The sequence below is a fragment of the Trichomycterus rosablanca genome, chromosome 1 (genome assembly GCF_030014385.1).
Source record: "Trichomycterus rosablanca isolate fTriRos1 chromosome 1, fTriRos1.hap1, whole genome shotgun sequence".
In the NCBI taxonomy this organism is placed as follows: Eukaryota; Metazoa; Chordata; class Actinopteri; order Siluriformes; family Trichomycteridae; genus Trichomycterus; species Trichomycterus rosablanca.
The window spans coordinates 63,937,400-63,955,475 of record NC_085988.1 but is presented as its reverse complement, the minus strand read 5'-3'; the positions used below and the strand labels follow the sequence as shown (position 1 = coordinate 63,955,475).

Genomic DNA, 18,076 nt, shown 5'->3' with positions numbered 1-18,076 from the left:
TTTTTTGTAGTTGTTGCTTATTAATTTATTTAGTAAGCACAACAAAAAATTGACCATTGCACCTGTAAGTGATACACATCAGTCAATAGTGCAATTAGCATGACAAAGGATAGAGGGAGACTGAGGATTGAAAATCAGATGGGACAGTCTTACAAGCAGAAAGAATGGTTGAAATGGTTAAGACAGTGTGGGTTTTACCACCATTACCCATGTGAGACTAGAAGTACGTGACGTGAGAGCCGCGGCCAGTCAACCAGGAGCTTTAAAGAGAGACGGGAGCGCGCACGCGTCCCAAGCTGTGCGTCCTCTCTAAATCTGTCCACATCCTACCATCACAAACCAAACACAACTGATGGCTTGGTGAATACACTGTGCTGCCTAGGTTATATCTCTGTAGAAGATGGGGAAGAGGACGAGATGTGATGTATCGTGCTGCCTTGTCCGCTGGATATCGGTTCTTCTGTTCTGCGCTCTCCCGCGGGTGCGCGCTTCAGCCAACCTGCCGCCGTGCCGAGAGGTAAGAGAGGCGACAAAGGCCACCGACCGACTGAACGTGTTGGTTTTTATTAGTATAACCTGCTCTTTATATTATGTCTAACCATTACATGAATTTGCTAATGGAATATCATATATTTAGGCGATGTATAAGTGTAAGAGATGTAAAAGTTGTTTTGCTAGGGTCAGAAATGTATCTTAAATCCTGGGGCCTTGAATTAAGATAGGCTATATAACGTACGAACGAAGCTTATTGAATAATGTAAAATGATTAGATTCATGAGCGTCTGGTAAGTGTAACAGGTCTGTTGCTGCTTTTCTGCTTTGTATATCATTTATTGTGATAAGCAGGAGAGAACATTAAGCCAAATGTATCTTTGTCTCCAGTTTCATTAACTATAGGGAAACCTATAATAAAATCAATGCTACTATAACATGATGACGCGCACAGCTAGCCAATCAGGTAAAAGCGCACACGCGTTCTGTGTTGGGTTAAATGGCCAGCGTTTATTTACTGATCTAAGTATTTCTTCGTCGTCTCTAATCACTTCACCCCTTCCAGGATCGTGATGTTGTCTGCGTTTCTCGGAAAAACTGGGCGCAAAGCCGAAATACACCCTGGACATTGCGCCAATTTATTGCAGGACATCACACACTTACTCACCCAATTACTGCTAGAGACATTCTAGAGTATCCAATTAGCCTTTTGTGTGTTTTGAAAAGTACAAGATAACCAAAATACCCAGAGGAACACGGAGAGAACATGCCAAACAGCTTACAGATGTTGTTTTGGGGTCAACCAGAAACTCACCCCCAGGGTCCATGTTGCTGTATGGCACCAGATCTGCCAGCAATGCTCCCATGCCACTATAATGACTAGTATGATTCTTTAAAATATTCTGTTTTTAAAAATACAACAACAACAAAAAAAACATTACCCAGTAAACAGTGCTTTGTAGTGTATGGACAGACCCAGCATGTGTTGTTGTAGATCTGGCCTAGGTTAGGTTGTTGAAAGCATATGTGCAGCACCCACACCATATTTGCACCACTGTGTCACTTAAAATGAAAAGCCTAAATTCTTAAAGTTGTTTACATTCATTTAAGTTAATACGTTTTTGGTTTCTGGTGGCAGCTTCTTTGTCACAATGGAAAGTTCCAGAAATGCAATAAGATATACAGTAGATATCCTTTATTTGTCATATATACATATACAGATGTACAGTCAGTGGCGGCTCCTGCCAAATCTCTCAGGGGTGGCAATTGTTGCGATGATGATCACAAGGCCAAGCTTTAATGGGTAAATTAAAGCTTAAATAATTAACATCTTAAGTCATCTGTCAGTTTGCCCTCACAAATAACTTTGAACATGGAGACAGACCAGCTTTACCATTAATCATAAAATTAAGTAAAGCCTTCACACTAACAATTTAATTCAGTCTTCATCAGATAGCATTTTATTTTAGGTGCAGCAGATCCAGAATAAAGATTGGCATCAGGGCTGATGTGCAATTAAAAAAGAAATACAATTAAACAATTGGGGAGATGCAATAAGTGCAATCATAATTCAGAATTTAAAAATTACATTACTTACTTGTAATTTACTTGTAACTTATATGATTTTCCCGCCTTAGTAGATACTTGCTTGATGTTTAAATTTGGTCTGGGTGGCCCTAATTCTTAAGTTTCTAATTTATCCTGATTACTACGATGACTGAATGGCATTTCCCTTAATGACATGATGGAGTTGCTCCGAACTGAGGTGATGGTAGTCATGGTGACAAGATCGCGACACCAGGTTACGTGTGACGCAAGCACGTAAGTGCGAGCCCTCCCGGAACCCATTCAGATTGTATTGCAGCACCTGCAGTTCGAAAAAAAGAGTTTTAACATGAGAGTCTATGAGAGCAATCCGGGGCGATTTTCAGTCAGACTGAAATCGCCTCAAAAGGGGCGTACTGTACGTAACACAACTCGACGCTGATTGGACTACGATATTCCGAGGCAAGACAGACTATCCAGAACAGTCACAGCTGTGATAGAAAAATTTCTTCCTTTTCGCCCTTTGGTGGTGCGTCGCCCGATCGCCCTAAGGAACGAGCCGCCCCTGTGTACAGTACAATGAAATTCTTTCTTCGCATCGCCATCGTACGGTGCCCCTGGAGTAGACAGGGTTAAGGGCCTTGCTCAAGGACCCAACAGTGGCTGCATAGCAGAGCCTAGATTTGAACTGCCAATCTTCCGGTTGATAGCCCAAAGCTCTACCCACTAGGCTACCACTGTCCCTTAATTTACCCAATATGCATGTTTTCCTTTAGGTCTCTACTTAAGCAAACTGCCGCTTGGTTAATGGTCATTAACCCGTTTTGGGGTTGTTTTAACCAAACGTACTGTATCTAATGCAACCAGCAAAACCTGCGGCCAGGTTGTAAATATTATCCGGTATGTTTTAACAAAAAACTGTTTTTATTCCTTTATAGTGCAAGTGACAGCAAAGTAAAAATGGAATTAACACACATTAGCTTTTGATGTCACTTCTTTCTGAAGTGGGGTGTCTGTGCAACCTCAGTCCCACTGACGACAGAAATAGCAGCTCTTAGACTCTGAGGCCATGCATAAGTCTTATCTCATTTTATATACCTTTTATTATCATATATGTAGTTAGTTACATTAAAATGCTGAACCTTTTACTCTGTACTTTACTGTTTTAAGTAAGTTTGTGATCTGATTACTTTAAAATGTTGCGTGATTTGCATCTAAAACACATTTTGCTTCAAATAATAGCATACGCTTATTCTTTTTTGTATACATTTACAAAATAATAAAAAAAAAGATTTCCACAGCAGACTGGCTAGTGTTAGAAAAAGCCCAGATTGTGGAGTGTGCCTGCAAAAAAACACATCCCGCCTCTATTATAATTCATTTTTTGTATCCAAGAGCAAACTATTCAATCTAAATTCTTGCTATCTGACTTGATCTTACATGTGTCTTTCATCTCTTATTGTTACTTTCCATGCATCAGCTCTGCACTCAGCTTCTACAAAACCCCATTAAATTCTGACAATGTAATGAAGTACTAATACATTTCCCACACCTGTTTTTTACACACACACAGTGGGGGCAGGGGCAACCACAGCAAGCACGCTGCAGAATTAAGTGCCTCTGTCTTTTTAACATTATAATAGCATGCTGTAACCAAGCACTCTCCAGAGAGCAGCACCTGCCACAGTGTACACTGTGTGACTCTAGAGAAGCCATAGTGTTATCACCATTACCTTAGCTCACACTGGCAAGAGCTGTACTGCCTGGAAACATTCATTACACATATAATAACCTTTCCTTGGCTATTTCATTCTGTTGACACAAAACAATCAATGTGAGGCTTGGATAATTGTTCATTTACTCATTCATTTATTGTCTGTTTTACCACCACTTTATACTAGCCAGGGTCGTGGTGGGTGTGATTCACACACCACACACTCACACAAATCTTTAGTAGCTCCAGGTGACCTGACTGCATGTATTTGGACTTGTGGGAGGAAACCAGAGCAGCCGAGAGAAACCCACAAAGACTCATGAACACTCCACACAGAAAGGACAGGGAGTCGAACTCAGGCCCTTCTTGCTGCCACCCACTGTGCCACCCATAGTTGCTTTTCAATAGTGTAAAATTTATGTCCCTAGTATCCACGTTGTTGTACAACCACCCTTTACCAGCTGCTTTAAGAAGCCACCTGGGTGCCTCATTGCAAGAAGGTACTGGGTTTGATTCCCAGGTGGAGTGGTCCAGGTCCTTTCTGTGTGGAGTTTGCATGTTCTCCCTGTGTCTGCGTGAGTTTCCTCTTGGAGTTCCGGTTTCCCCCCACAGTCCAAAGACATGCAAGTGAGGTAAATTGGAGATACAAAATTGTCCATGACTGTGTTTGACATTAATAACTTGAACTGATGAATCTTGTGTAACCAGTAACTACCTGTCCCCGTCATGAATGTAACCAAAGTGTGTAAAACATAACGTTAAAATTCTTATAAATAAATGAATAAAACAAAAGCCACATTGCTTGGTATCCTACTTTTAGTGAAGCAAGGTTATTGATATTGATGTATCAATAAAGTCCACAAAGAAAAAGCTATTTTATTATTTCATTAGTTAAAGCTATCAGGACGCTGGAGTCTATTATGCTAGCCCACTATGCTGAGAATGTGGGTTTAAATCCAATATGAATATAACTGCCTAACCATTGGAAGGTGCACTTTTCAGTATGCTGAAAGAAAAAAAGTTCAATTTAAACACCCTGTGCCACACAGCTGGTTGAAAGTACTTGTGAGAATAGCAGCAGATTATTTTTAGGGGCTGTTTTAGAGGATGATTAGCATAGCCCACCCTTATCTTTCTCTTTCCACACACAGAGTGATCTCTAAAGCACGAAGGCCTTGTTACCTCATTCTTTTCAACTGTTATCAGTATTAGTCACACTGCAATTCATTACTATTCAAACTGCTGGACAGAACTGAATGATTGTCATGACAACAGTCACAAGGCTCCCTATGGTCTCCCTGGAAACTACAGGCTAGAAAGTGTCCACCACATCTGTATATGTATGAGTCTGCGTATGTGTTCCATCAAAGAACAAAGACCTCCTAATTAACTGGTATAAAGTCAAAATCATTCATTCATTTTAGTAAATGCTGCTGTACCAGCTGATCAGAGTGATGGTGGGTCCAGCACCACCTGCAAACACTGGAACACCTCCTAATTAATACTTGGACCTCCTAAAAGAGGTAAAAACAAGTAAGTTACTGTAACTTCAGGCAAAACTTACAAACTAGCTGATGTTAGCATTGATCAATATGCAGTTGACTCAATCTAATTCAAAATCTCAGAAAGCAATAAAGTGTATTAAACAAGCTAGACAGGTATTTACATTAACATACAGTACCTTCTCTGGCTTGCGCAGTTGCAACCTTAATGAAGACGCAACCAATAATAGGAGGAAAGGCAGGCAGACAAGACAAGAAATAGTCCATTCAATGGGTGTCTGAAATCAGTATATGTACAGGTGTACAGTACAAAGACATTCTTTCTTCACATATCCCAGCTTGTTTGGAGGCTGGTGTCAGAGCACAGGGTCAGCCATTGTACAGCACCCCTGGAGCAGAGGACCCAACAGTGGCTGCATGGCAGAGCTGGGATTCGAACTCTCAAACTTTCAGTTGATAGCCCAAAGCTTTACCTATTAGGCTACCACTGTCCTAGGTAAACATCTACCAGAAGTGGGGAAGAGGCATATGGGAAGAGACAGAAGGATTTGATCAAGCCTACATCCTTAGAAGATGTGGTTAGTTCTCAAAGATGTTTGGAACAACCTCCCTGCTGAGTTCCTTCGAAAACAGTGTGCAAGTGTACCTAAAAGAATAACTGCTATTTTGAAGGCAAAGGATGATCACACCAAATATTGATTTGATTTAGATTTCTTTTTTTCATTCACTTTGCATTTTATTCATTGACAAAATAACCTATTAGACCTTTTTAAAGCATTTTTAAAGCATTCTTACTTTCCACACCTGCCTAAAACAGGACTGTATATGTATTTAGAGACTGAGACCAGAGATTGTGTCAATCCACAACAAGGAGTCGGGTCTTTGTTGCCAGTAAATAATGTGCTCTACGTTTGAACTGCAGCAAGACAACAGCAAGTGGAACAGGTTGGGGAAATACAGAGCTAGAATGGCTAGACCAATACAGAATGCTCAGAATAGTGCAAGAGTCGCTACATACAATAATAAATGCCAAGTTGGTAGTTGTTCACAAATACTTACAGCACTAACAAAAATGCTATGAACATCACACACATTTACCAGAATACTACAAAATTATTCCTACATTTCTACAAACCTGTTTACCCACCTGAGGTTGAAGCCTACAAGTCAAGACTGGCGTGCCAACAATGCTGCTCCTGCTAGATGTGACAGAAACCTGGCGTGTTTGCACCAAAAATGTCAAGAACTCACTACGGACTTTATCACAGACTGGACTGAATAATGAAGAACTCCAATTGTTTACATTATTATTTTTTTTCTAGTTATAACTTTTAGTTTAAGTTTGTATATGTATGATTTGTGTTAATGCTATTTATTCAAATTATCCTCCAGGCCACCCAAGGAGGATGGAGGTCCATGCTGAGTCTGGTTCCTCTCAAGGTTTCTTCCTGAATTTTAAGGGAGTTTTTCCTTGCCACTGTCGCCCTTAGCTTGCACAACAGGGGTTTTTGGTCTGTTGGTCCTGGAGTAGAATTGCTTTGAGACAATGTCCACTGTAAAAAGAGCTATACAAATAAATTTGACTTGACCTGACTACATTCACATTGAACTACAGTATTTAAAACCATTACTTACACTTACTGTGAGCATCAGGATGGCCCTGCCCACTCCAAGGAACCAGCTCGGGTTGACACAGTATCTAACCCTGGTTAGTGAATTCCCCAAAGGTCTACTAGTTGTTCAGGTGAAATATCAGATCTTTCAATAATGAATGATGAACTAAGCTATTCATTATGAAAGACTATAAATAATGAATCATAAAAAAGGCAACCCAGTAGGACAAAGGGTAGAGTTACTGTACAGCTCCAGGGCTCCAAGGCTCCAGGTTCAATCTTACTAGTCAGTCACTGTTACTGTTGTTTGTGTGTGTTTCAGACAGACTACTACTTTGAGTACACAGAATGTGACAGTACAGGCTCACGATGGAGAGTGGCCATTCCTCATCGACAGAACAGCTGCACTGGCCTACCAGAGCCTGTCAGAGGCACTGATTGCAGTAAGTCATGAACGTGTGTGTGTGTGTGTGTGTGTGTGTGTGTGTAGATGGAGCCCTGTATTTTATTCTAGCGACAATGATTCACAACCGCTGCATAAAATAAATCAATGTATATGATTACTTCATATTTAATGTACAGCAGTACTTTATATTTAAAGGTCAGAAATACCCCCAATGAGTTTTAATGTTTCTCCATAAAACACGGTAACATAGTACAAAAAATGGCCAAAAGTATATGGACACCTGACTATGAGCTTTGGCTTGGGCTTTTATAAGATTCTTTACACAAGGTCAGACACAGATGGTCAATGATAAGGGCGAGATCACAATTGCCATTCCAGTTAATCCCAAGGTTGTTCATTGGGGTTGTGGTCAGGGCTCTGTGCAGATCACTGTAGTTACTGGAGTCTACATAACAAACTCATCAAACAATGTTTATATAAACCTTATTTCATGCAGGCTGCATGGTGGCTCAGTGGGTAGCACTGTCGCCTCACAGCAAGAAGGTCCTGGGTTTGATTCCCAGGTGGAGCGGTCCAGGTCCTTTCAGTGTGGAGTTTGCATGTTCTCCCCGTGTCTTTTTCTCCGACCCCCCCCCCCCCCCCCCCCAATTTTCTCCCCTAATCTAGTCGTGTTCAATTACTCTGATTGCGTTACGTTTTACCTCTACCAATACAACCCTCCACTGCTGACTGAGGAGCTTCGTAACTGACACACACCCCCTCCGACACATGCACAGTATCGAATGCTTCTTTGCACCTGCATGATCAGCCTTGTGCATGGAGAGCCACACCCTGATTAGCATTATTCCCCAACTCTGCGCAGACGCCATCAATCAGCCAGCAGATGTCGTAAATGCACCAGTTATGCTACTGCCAGTCATTGTTCATGTGGCTGCCCAGCCCAGCTGGATGGCAGAGCCGAGATTTGATACGATGTATTTGAAATCCCAGCTCTGATGCGCTAGTGTATTTTACCGCTGCCCCACCTGAGCGGCTGTCCGTGACTGTGTTTAACAAAAAAAAGTTGAACTGATGATCTTGTGTAACCAAACATGATGTTAAAATCCTAATAAAATAAAAGGGACACAGTCATGCTGAAACAGAAAAGGACTTCTCTCAAACTATTGACAAAATAATTGGAGCATATAATTTATTTCATATAATTGTTTTTATGCGTCTGTTGGCAGTTGGTGTGGCCAAAACAGTTGATGTGGCTGAAATTTGTTGCAAATAATAGGAATAACTATTGTTCCTACCTACTATGAGTAGCAAAATAATCAGTTTGACTACATTTTCAGTAACAATGTGATACTTTTTAAATCAAGTAGCATGTAAATAGTTATAACTATTCTATCAACGCTGGCTGGAAGTCAGAATCATGAAAGTAGTTTCTCAGGTTCCACAATTAAATCGGTTGAATTGGATCAAAACAATTAATTATGAAACTTTGAAAAAATTGCATTTAAAAAAAGACAAACCATTTATGTTTTATTTATTTTGTGCAGCATTCTCCTGTGAAGCGGGAGAATTTTTGGAGATGTTCACCCAACAGTGTACAGCTTGCGCTGCAGGCTCTTACTCTTTAGGAAGCGGTGTCCGGTTTGACCAGTGGGACTCAATCCCAGCTGAATTTAACAGTTTTGCCACCTACATGGAGCCGGAGGGGGGCGCAGACGAAGCTTTGTCCTGCAATAAGTCAGTCATCTTACAACAACACAACAATACAGAACTTTGTTTTGCATTAGTGACCCAAGTGCATCATATTTCCCATTCTAACCTCTTGATATGTGTGTCTGTGTCTGTGTCTGCAGTTCGTCATGGACACCTCAGGGTACTCACTTGGAATCGAATCGGGATGAGTGCACAGTGTCACTGGTGTATGCAGTGCACCTGATGAAACAGGGCTCTGTCTCCTTCGACTATCAATACGCTGACAACAACATTTTCTTTGAGTTCTTTGTAAGTCTGATTATTATTGTTCAGCAATACACACTTTGCAGAGTTACCTTTTTAAAAAAGCTGCTTGTTTATCCCACATTTGAAGAAGATAAACTATTATGTAAAAAGACGGTTTTAAAATATATGGTTTAAACTGGTAACAATTAAGGGGTTTTACAAGTTTTACTAACTGAAAAAGTATTTTACAATTCCAAGTCAATCTATAAACAGCTATTGTAAAAGTTAATGGTTACATCAAGAATAATGTTTTATTATTATTATAATTTTATTATTTTTATTAATGTATTTATTATGTTTTTCTAATCCAAGTGTTTCGTTGTTTTAGTATTATTAATAAACATCCTGTACATTAGGTCACTGGTTCTATATTATGGCAGGATTTTGCAATAATAATACAGAATTAAATAAATTAATTAAATAAACTTGTGGAGGCTTTATGTTACATATTGTATAAAGTAAGTGTTGCCTGGGTCGTGTAAAAAACATGGTGAAAATGGGGGTCACTTGAAAAAAAGTCTGAATTCAGACCCTGTATTATGGTATTAATCAGCAGCATTTTGGTATTCAAACCAAAATAATTCGCCGGGTAAAAAGTGTATGTATGGAGATGTATGGAACTGTTGAGATTTTTAAATTTTTATACTAAGCCTGCTTGTTATCTCAGATTCAAAATGACCAGTGCCAGGAAATGGACCAGACAGCAGACCAAAAATGGATCAAACTCACTTCTAATGGTGAATGGGGAACACATACGGTCAGTGAGCTTTCTCTCTTTAAAAAAGTGTAAACAGTTGATGCTGTAATAATGTTATTTATGACCAGGGTCATTTCTGATCCTTTGGGGGCCCACAAGTTGCATCCCTCCTGGACCTCCTCACCAAACAACCTAATCATATTATTTAATAACACAAGATTATAAAGAAAATAATGCATTAAAATCAATCAAAATGTATAGGGCAATCTTAATTCCCAGTTTATAAATAAAATAAGTGTAGCATTAATTAGTCTTTTACAGTTCGTGACCCTTTCTTAATATCCTCTTATATACAATAGAAATTCTGTTTATATATTTTTTTGTCTGTGTGTTTATTATAGGTGAATCTAAAGTCAGGCACAAACATCTTATACTGGAGGACCACTGGTATTTTGTTAGGAGGGAAGCCTGTTAAGCCTGTCCTGCTGAAAAACATTCAGATTGAAGGTACAATTCATCCCAGTCTAAAACATATTAACTACTCAAAACTATAAAGGCTTAGGTATTTAAAATGCAAGAATGACTGAGGTTGTTTACTGAATTAATTAATAATGTGTGTGTGTGTGTTTGTGTGATGTGTGCAGGTGTAGCATATACGTCTGAGTGTTTCCTTTGCAGACCAGGCACCTTCAGCAAAACCCCTGGCTCTTCCTTCTGTGATCTCTGCCCCAGGAACACCTACTCTGGCAAAGGAGCTAGCTCATGCACCCCTTGTCCAGAGACACAATACTCGGGTACCTACATTTAGACACAAAAAACAATTAAATTGTGGTTATTCTTGATTTATTTTAGCTTCAGCTTTAATACCAGCAGCACTTGTGTGCATTCTGTTTGTCCATCAGGAGACTTAAAAGCTTTATCCAATAAAAAGCTGGTCCACGTTCAAACTTTCATTCCTGCCAAAAAAATTTAAGCTGCATCCCAACATTATGCTAATATACAAAGGAGTGCTTGGGAATGTTGTCATGCACTGGGTGCCCACCAAATTACCAAATTATCAATAACTACCAAGCAAACATTTAAACAAACCTTAAAGTGTTCTGCTTCTAAATCATGTTTGTAATTAATTATTATGTGCTTAAATGATAATTCAAAAATCTAATGGAAAAAAGAAACTAAAATGTTATAGAATTCAGTATTAAGAACTTTCTTTAGACAACTTTAGCAACACAGTGTACAATACAGCAAAATACTGTAACATTAAATCATCTTCTCTGGTTTCCTCCAACAGTCCAAAGACATTCAGTCAGGTCTGTTGGAGCTATTGCAAATTGCGGTTAAGTGTGTGTGTGTGTGTGTGTGTGTGTGTGTGTGTGTGTGTGTGTGTGTGTGTGTGTGTGAATGTGTAAGTGAAAGTGACTGGCAACTTGTCCGGTGTGTTTTTTACCTTTTGCCTAATGAATCTGCCCCACCAAAACCCTGACCAGTATAAGCAGTGGTAAAACAGACAGTGAAAAAATGAATGAAACAGAATGTTGTTTGACCCAAAGGGAACAAAAATAATATTTTTTATGCTATCTATAACAAAGGTTTTTAATTTTTAATTAGCAATGGGCCACACATTAGCTAAAAACTGACCTGCACACATGCGTGTGTGTGAAAGTGTAACTGGCCCTCACCCAATTTCTTAGATTTTTGCTAATTTGTCAAGTTTCAGATATTCCAACTAATTTTAATATTGGTTAAAAACAACACAGGGCAGCACAGCTGGGTCATCTTACAACAAAAAGGTCCTGTGATTCCCAGGTGGAGCAATCAGGGTCCAGGATAGATTCCCAGGTTGTCTACATTTGAACGTTTTCGAGCATAAACTGCCCATTTTAAGGTCTTGCTCCAGCGTCTCAATGCGATTTAGGTCAGGACTTGGCCACTCCTTCTTTTTGTTTCTTCTGAGCCATTTAGTGGTGGACTTGCTTGTGTGTTGTGGATCATGTTTTCTGCTGCATAACCCAAGTGCACATGAACTTTAGGTCATAAACTAACTGCCAAACTAACTATTTTGACATTCTCCTTCAGGAGTTTCTGATAGCGAGGAGAATTCATGGTTCCATCAGTCGCCCAAGTCCTGCACAAGCAAAGTAGCCCCAGACCATTACACTACCACCATGTTTACTGTTGGTATGTTCTTATGGTGCTTCACATTGCCGAACAGAATCTGTTGAAGTGAAGTTTAGAGTCAACATGCCTGGCAGTAATCATGCCTGTGTGTGGCTAGTGAAACTGAACCCAGTTGTCAGCTGAATTTGGTTAACTAATTTATTTGGTAGCTAAGGGGGCAATTACTAATTTCATGTAGGGCCAGCATTTTCCTTCAGTAAATGAAATCATCATTTAAAAAAGCATTTGTGTTTGCTTGGGTTATCTTTGTCTAATATAAAAAGTAGTTTGATATATCTGAAACATATATTTGTGACAAATATAAAAAATAAAAGACATTGGGAAAGAGGCGAATACTTTTCGGCGCTTTGAAAGTAATAAATAATATAACCTTATTTCTAAAATCACATTTCTGCCTCACATTATTTCTGTAAGTTCCCACAAGCAGTTTGCTAAACAATTGCAAGACGTGTGGCAGTCAACTACAGTCACAGAAATTCTAATTTGCTGAAATGCTTTACACTGTGTGTTAACTCCTACGTTCATCTAAAAGAGAAAAACCAACTCTGATTTTGGTGCTTCACACTATTGTAAGTTAATTGCCGGTTGTATAGCTTTTGTCTGCACTGGCTTATTCAATATAGTATTTATTATTTTGTGCAATACATGTATACACCAATCAAGCTTAACATTATGACCACCTCCTTGTTTCTACATTCACTGTCCATTTTATCAGCTCCACTCCCAATATAGAAGCACTTTGTAGTTATACAATTACTGACTGTAGTCCATCTGTTTCTCTGCATGCTTTGTTAGCCCCCTTTCATGCTGTTCTTCAATGGTCAGGACTCTTCCAGGACCACTACAGAGTAGGTATTATTTGGGTGGTGGATCATTCTCAGCACTGCAGTGACACTGACATGGTGGTGGTGTGTTAGTGTGTGTTGTGCTGCTATGAGTGGATCAGAGTTTTTAAACACCTCACTGTCACTGCTGGATTGAGAATAGTCAACCAACCAAATATATCCAGCCAACAGCACCCCGTGGGCAGCATCCTGTGACCACTGATGAAGGTCTAGAAGATGACCAACTCAAACAGCAGCAATAGATGAGCGATCGTCTCTGCCTTTACATCTACAGAGTGGACCAACTAGGTAGGAGTGTCTAATAGAGTGGACAGTGAGTGGACAAGGTATTTAAAAACTCCAGCAGCGCTGCTGTGTCTGATCCACTCATACCAGCACAAGACACACTAACACACCACCACCATGTCATTGTCACTGCAGTGCTGAGAATCATTCACCACCTAAATAATACCTGCTCTGTGGTGGCCCTGACCACTGAAGAACAGGGTGAAAGCAGGCTAAAAAGGTATGCAGAGAAATAGATTGACTACAGTAAGTAATTGTAGAACTACAAAGTGCTTCTATATGGTAAGTGGAGCTGATAAAATGGACAGTAAGTGTAGAAACAAGAAGGTGGTTTTAATGTTATGGCTGATCAGTGTATATTTCATATATAAGTACATTTATGTTATTTATACAATATTTTAATTGTATTTATAATTCATTTAATGTTACTTGTTTTTTTAAATGTTGTTTAATACTGTTTTGTGTGTTAAAAATATTTTAAATGTCAAAGACAAAGCTTTGCAGTGTCTGTGTGTGTATTAACACAATGATTGATGAATGAATAATGCAAGCGGCACCAGCCAAAATGTTGTCTAGGGCAACATGTTGGTCAGGGCCGGCTCTGCAGACCAGGTCAATAATTATAATGCATCTATAAATTCCATTCTAATATGTCACAATCCTGCTCATTGTTCTCTATTTCTTTTCTGGTCTTTTCCAGAGGAAGGGTGGTCAGAGTGTAAGACCAAGCCGCCATGCTCAGAGAAGGATTACTTTCAAATTCACTCCGCCTGCGACAGCAATGGCAAAGTAAGACCTGCAAAAGCCAATACGAGAACAAAATGAAATGTATTATTTACTTATTAATCCATTTACTGTTTATGTCTTGATGTTTTCACCGTCTGTTACTTTGCAGACCCAAATGTTGTATCGATGGGTCGAGCCAAAGGTGTGTTTGGAAGATGTACCCGGCGCAGTAACACTGCCCCCTTCAGGTGAGAAGGAGGACTGCCCACCCTGCAACCCTGGCTTTTACACACACAATTCATCCACCTGCCTGCCCTGTCCTCCTGGGACGTACTCCAACGGCACCACAGGTACACATACAAGAACATTCATACTGTTAACCATATAAATGGATTTTTTTTTTCTTGTGGAACTAATGACAGATCCATTCTATTTATGCCCAGACTGCCAGGCCTGCCCTGCAGGAACGGAGCCATCACTAGGATATGAGTACAAATGGTGGAACATTTTACCAAGCAACATGAAGACCTCCTGCTTCAATGTGGGCAACTCCAAATGTGATGACATGAATGGTGAGTGAAAAACAATAACAATAACAATTGTATAATGAAAACTAAGGGAATAGTTTGGTAGGTAAGTTACACATTTTTGCCTACGCCGAATGTGTTTGCTTTCAAATGTTTTGTTTCTTAAAAAATAATTAGCTAATTAGTTATAGATAAGTGTTTGTAGGTTTTCTTTCCTCCCACAAGTCCAAAAACATGCAGTCAGGCTAATTTGAGCTACTAAAATGCTGCCGTGTGTGTGTGTCTGCTCTGTGATGGACTGGTGTCTTGTCTGGGATGTTTCATGCTTTTCGCTCAATGAATCTGCAACCCTGACCAGGATAGAGCGGTGGTAAAACAGATGATGAATAAATAAACAAATGAATGAACAATTTGTCCAAGACCCAGTTTTAGCTTTAGTGTGTGTGTGTGTGTGTGTGTGTGTGTGTGTGTGTGTGTGTGTGTGTGTATTTTTAGGCTGGGAGGTAGCTGGTGACCACATCCGCAGTGGAATTGGAGGGTCAGATAATGATTATCTCATCCTCTCACTACGAGTGCCTGGATTTAAGTAAGTCTCAGTTCTTTTTTACTAAAGCTATATCCACTGTATCTGTAAAACAGCTCCAATAAATTATTTTTCTAGTTTATAACTATGAATCAAGCACAAAGTCATACAGTTAGAAATGTGCCGAAAGCCATTTAGCTGTCGTCCTTCTGTTGCTGGCTCAGTGAATACCAACAGATATTTATAATGTCTTTATCACTTTCTTTCACAGACTCCCAACCTCGGTAGCTGGGGTAACAGCCAGTGAGTTTGGCAGGATCACATTTGTCTTCGAGACCATCTGCAGTGCAGACTGTGAGCTCTACTTTATGATGGTGAGCTCAATGTACTGGGTTGAGCGATACTACAAAAACCCAAAATAAAATCATTTACTATGATAAATGTGTTGTATTACAATATGTAGTATTGCTGATGTACTGCTATTGCTACTGAACATGAGCTTGCTGTATATTGCACTTCAGTATGCTTAAACAGAAAGATGGGGCTGCTTCGCAGCTATAACAGCTACCATTATTCTAAAAAGGCTCTCCACAAGATTTTAAAGAGCATTTATGAGATTAGACACTGATAAAATTGACTTTATTTTCATTGCAGTTATACAACAAAACTTTGTTTGGTAGCTCTTCAGTGAGACCAGCAGCAATAATAAAATACAAATGAGATAAAAAAAAATATTAAAATATATAAAAAAGTACAAAAGAAATTTGACAAAATGAGCAAAAATTATAAGAAATATGAGTATTTACATGGTGAAACAATATAGATATATATACATGGTTGAATAGTGCAAACAGAACAGTGTAACTGGTATCTTCTCACAGTAGAGACAGATAATAATAATAATGATTATTATTGAACAAATAGTATATAATTATGATGCTGCAGGAGAAGAACTGGTCCACAGTAAACTTTGTAGATTGTATTTTTGCACAGTGGCACAGTCCTCCTGGACCAGGATAATAATACCGGTTATTATAGTTTTTTACTAGTAGTTAATTTTTATATATAATGTAAATGGTAGTCATTTGTGATCAAACTGTTAGTTCTTGCTTTGTGCACAGCCATGCCAAAAGAAGAAAGGGCCCTCATCAAACTGTTTCCTAATGGTTGGAAGCATATTATTCATTAAACATGATTAATTGTTAGCAACCTGAACTTATAATTAGGAGGGCTGTCTGCATAAATTTGGCCAAATAGTGTATTAATTACACACAGCATTACTAAATAAACTAACGAAACATAACTACATACCCAACCATAATGTGGTGTAGAATAGAATGCCTTTATTTGTCATATATACAGTACAACGAAATTCTTTCTTTGCATATCCTAGCTTGTTTTGGAAGCTGTGGTCACAGAGCTGGGATTCGAAGCTCTACCCAATAGGCTACCACTCTCCCAATAAAGCTTACCACTTCATTGGGTGTAGCTTACCACTTTATTGATATCTTTTCTGAGGGGTTTAAATGCAGTACTTCAAAATGTCCTTTTTTAGGTCTAAAAATGAACTTTTTCAAATTTGTTATTGTACGCTATATAACAACAGTTTTAGACAATGATGAGAATTTTTGCATAATTGATTTTTTGTGTTTCACTGCAGGATGTGAACAGGAAGAGCACAAACGTGGTGGAGTCGTGGGAGGGCACCAAAAGCAGACGAGCATACACACATATCATGACTAAAAACGCATCAGTGTCTTATACCTGGGCCTTCCAACGCACCAACAAGCCTTTAGATGTAAGTCCTAGCCAGTTTACAAAATAATTTGTGAATGTACTTTAATGTACTTTCAGTCTATCAGTATCTGTATTCTAAATGGATTGGTTTGAATTTTTACCACCATGTAGGTTCGTCATTATGTGGGTGACATAGCCAAAATTTACTCCATCAAAATCACAAACGCTCTGGATGGCTCAGCCTCATCTTGCCATGCCTGTGCCATGATGAATCAAGAAAGTGGCTCCTCCTGTGTCCCTTGCCCTGCTGGCCACTTTATAAACAAGGACACCAACCGATGCCAGGAGTGCCCATCCAAGACCTTTCTCTCAGGCCATCACATCTATGGACAAGAAGCCTGTCAGCAATGCGGCCCCAACAGCAAAAGCAATAAGGTAAATGTTGTAAAGTGTTGTAAAGTCACTTAACCTTAACTTTAGTCATCTCACTGACAAATCTCACTCTCACATCTAAAACTAACTATACATTTTATCATTATTTAGATTTTAGTATTAGAATAAATAAAATCTTACAAAATTTAATTGTCTTAAAATGATCTGAGGATGCTTTTGCTTCATTTGCTTAATATATACTGTATATATGCAGACTTTCTGAATGAGGATTATGCAAGTCATTACAAAATATGAAGAATAAATAAAAGTAGAGAAACATATCTTAATATTAAAGCATTTTTTCAAATAACCCTTGATATGCACAGTCAAGTATACTTGCACAAAACATTTAGACTGCTGGGTACCAAAGGCTGAACCCTTTGAAAAGAAAATCCTCATTTGTTTGCTTTAGTTTTAGGATCCATGGATCGGACTTGTTTGTCCAGAACATCCCACAGATGCTTGATTGAATTTAGAGCTGGGGAATTTAGAGGCCAAGTCAACACCTCAAACTCATTGTGCTGCTCAAACCATTCCTGAACCATTTTTGCTCAGTGGCAGGGCACATTATCCTGCTGAAAAAGGCCACAGCCATCAAAGAATACAGTTTCTATGAAAGGGTGTACATGGTCTGCAACAATGCTTAGGTAGGCGGTACATGTCAAAGTAACATCCACATGGATGGCAGGACCCAAGGTTTCTCAGCAGAACATTTCTCAAAGCATCACACTTCCTTTGCCGGCTTGCCTTCATCCCATAGTGCATCCTGGTGCCATGTGTTCCCCTGATAAGAGACGCACACACACCCGGCCATCCACGTGATGTAAAAGAAAACGTGATTTATCAGACCAGACCACCT

The 18,076-nt window shown here is 39.2% G+C and overlaps 1 protein-coding gene across 2 annotated transcripts in view; it reads left to right on the top strand.

The window, feature by feature from the left end:
* Nucleotides 1–400: 400 nt before the first annotated feature.
* The window catches only part of elapor2b (endosome-lysosome associated apoptosis and autophagy regulator family member 2b), a 28,356-nt gene continuing 10,680 nt past the window's right edge, over nt 401–18,076 (top strand). For both annotated transcript variants that reach the window (XM_063005297.1, XM_063005304.1), the window contains exons 1-14: nt 401–517; nt 7,189–7,309; nt 8,817–9,006; nt 9,123–9,270; nt 9,935–10,024; nt 10,366–10,471; nt 10,609–10,758; nt 13,973–14,061; nt 14,168–14,348; nt 14,442–14,570; nt 15,021–15,111; nt 15,320–15,422; nt 16,709–16,846; nt 16,957–17,220. In XM_063005297.1, coding sequence (XP_062861367.1) covers nt 401–517; nt 7,189–7,309; nt 8,817–9,006; nt 9,123–9,270; nt 9,935–10,024; nt 10,366–10,471; nt 10,609–10,758; nt 13,973–14,061; nt 14,168–14,348; nt 14,442–14,570; nt 15,021–15,111; nt 15,320–15,422; nt 16,709–16,846; nt 16,957–17,220 — 1,917 coding nt within the window. The remainder of the gene's footprint in view (nt 518–7,188; nt 7,310–8,816; nt 9,007–9,122; nt 9,271–9,934; nt 10,025–10,365; nt 10,472–10,608; nt 10,759–13,972; nt 14,062–14,167; nt 14,349–14,441; nt 14,571–15,020; nt 15,112–15,319; nt 15,423–16,708; nt 16,847–16,956; nt 17,221–18,076) is intronic.